The 1,874-nt window shown below is 63.9% G+C and overlaps 1 protein-coding gene across 2 annotated transcripts; it reads left to right on the top strand.

Moving 5' to 3' along the window:
* Positions 1–301: 301 nt before the first annotated feature.
* On the top strand, positions 302–1,441 carry TMSB10 (thymosin beta 10). Of its 2 annotated transcripts, none has more exons than XM_004590718.3 (3): positions 302–440; positions 764–874; positions 1,147–1,441. In XM_004590718.3, the coding sequence occupies exons 2-3, from the start codon at positions 775–777 to the stop codon at positions 1,179–1,181; spliced, it is 135 nt and encodes a 44-aa protein (XP_004590775.1). In that variant the 5' UTR covers positions 302–440; positions 764–774; the 3' UTR covers positions 1,182–1,441. The 2 variants fall into 2 exon arrangements, with proteins under 2 accessions (XP_004590775.1, XP_012784037.1); XM_012928583.2 differs by having other exon boundaries at positions 358–440; positions 761–874.
* Positions 1,442–1,874: the final 433 nt, after the last annotated feature.

Below are 1,874 nucleotides of genomic sequence, written 5' to 3'. Positions count from 1 at the left end.
ACACTGGTGCGGTGTGTCTAGGGAACAAGGAGTGCAGCAGAGTAGCAGAGTGGTGCATGCACACCCACACACCCACCCTCACACTCAGCACACACCAACAACCCTCCTCCTCCAGTCACCAACCCCCAAATCTGGTCTGAGGGGGGAATGCGCAGCAGACTCCCGCCCCAGGGCGAATGCAGCCCCCAAACAAGCTCCCCATGGGCGCCGTGCCCACCCTGGCGGTGCCCACGGCGGGCTGGGGGCGCAGGGCGCGGCCGGAAGTGCAGGCACCCGCGCGTTCCCGCCCCTGGGCCGCCAGGCCCGCCCCCGCTGCAGCGGCCGAGGGGCGGGACCCGGGCGCGGTGTATATAAGGCGAGGGGCGGGCGCCGCTCTTTTGTCTCTTGCTGCAGCGACTGAGCGGGATCGCCAGGAGCCGGGCTCGGAGCAGAAACCTGAGGTGAGCGCGACGCTGGGGAGGGGGCCTGCAGGGTGCGGTCGGAGCTGGGGGCGCAGGGCAGGCTTGCCTCTGGCATGCTTCCCCAGCCGGACGCGGGGAGCCGGACCCGAGGCTCGAAGCGGCCACGCCCTGGGGCTTCCGAGCGGGGTGCGGGAGCCGCCCGGGTCCGCTCTGCTTGTTGGGGGGGTGGCTGCCGGCAACGCCCCGGCCGGAGTGCCACATCGAGAAGCGCGTCGGCGGGACGGTCAGCGCAGAGGGAGACCCTGGCTCGCTCCCCCAAAACCCCGCTAGCTCCGCGCCAACCGCTCTGGTTTGTTCAGTAGGGTGTAAGAAAATGGCAGACAAACCGGACATGGGAGAGATCGCCAGCTTCGATAAGGCCAAGCTGAAGAAGACGGAGACGCAGGAGAAGAACACCCTGCCGACCAAAGAGAGTGAGTGCTCCCCAGGACCTCGGGGGAGCCCCTCCAGCCTACCCCCACCCCACCCTGCCTGTGCCAGTCCAGCCCCTCGCCCACCCCACCCTCAACACAGCCAGTGCCCCAGGGCTGGGCGGCCCCCCAGGCACCCTTGCAGGGACACAAAGCACCCTGGCTGCCCCCCCACCCCCCCAGACCTCGTGGGGGCCTCGCCCACCGCCTAGCCTGGGGAGTGGGGTTGCCTGGTGGCCTCACCCTCCCGCTACTCGCTTCCTACTTCCGCACAGCCATCGAGCAGGAGAAACGGAGCGAGATTTCCTAAGAGTCTGGGAGGATTCCCCCCACCCTCCCCATCGATTTCAAAGACCCCAAGGCGTGATGTGGAAGATGAGGCACCTGCAAGATGGACGCGAGCCACAAGCTGCACTGTGAACCCGGGCACTCCGCGCCGCCGCCACCGGCCTGGGGGTCTCTGATGAGACCCCCCCCAACTAATCGGACTGCCAAATTCCTCCGGTTTGCCCTGGGATATTATAGAAAACTATTTGTATGCTGAGTAAAAATAAAACACACCTCGTGGCATGGCTGGCGTGGTCTCAGTCTCTGCGTTGAGTATGCGTGGGCGGTGCTGCTGCAGCAGAAGCGGGGGAGGGGGTCGCGGAAGCCGCTGGCTTGCAGGCGCCCTTTTTTTTTTTTTTTTTTTTTTTCCCTCAACTGCTTTTCCCTAAATTTTCTTGGATTCTCGGCTGTTGGGCTCTGGCCCAGAAAGCTCTTGGTGTACAATGTAGCCCCACTTTGTCTGAGGCTAGCTGCTCCGGAAAGTGTTTTCGCAATTTTTTTCCTCCAAAGAACAAGATGTGAACCCCACTGTGGTTTCCCCACCCCCGCCCGCCACCGTCTCTAGCTCGAATTCACACCAGAACCAAACAGTGATAGGAAGCCTGGGGGCGGAGGTCCTCCATCTGGAATGCTGGAGATTGGGCGAGGTTGGGAAGTCTCCCAAAGGCTTCCTTCC

Source organism: Ochotona princeps, chromosome 8 (genome assembly GCF_030435755.1).
Source record: "Ochotona princeps isolate mOchPri1 chromosome 8, mOchPri1.hap1, whole genome shotgun sequence".
NCBI lineage: Eukaryota > Metazoa > Chordata > Mammalia > Lagomorpha > Ochotonidae > Ochotona > Ochotona princeps.
The sequence above is the reverse complement of the archived record's forward strand: the minus strand, read 5'-3'. Positions and strand labels throughout refer to the sequence as shown.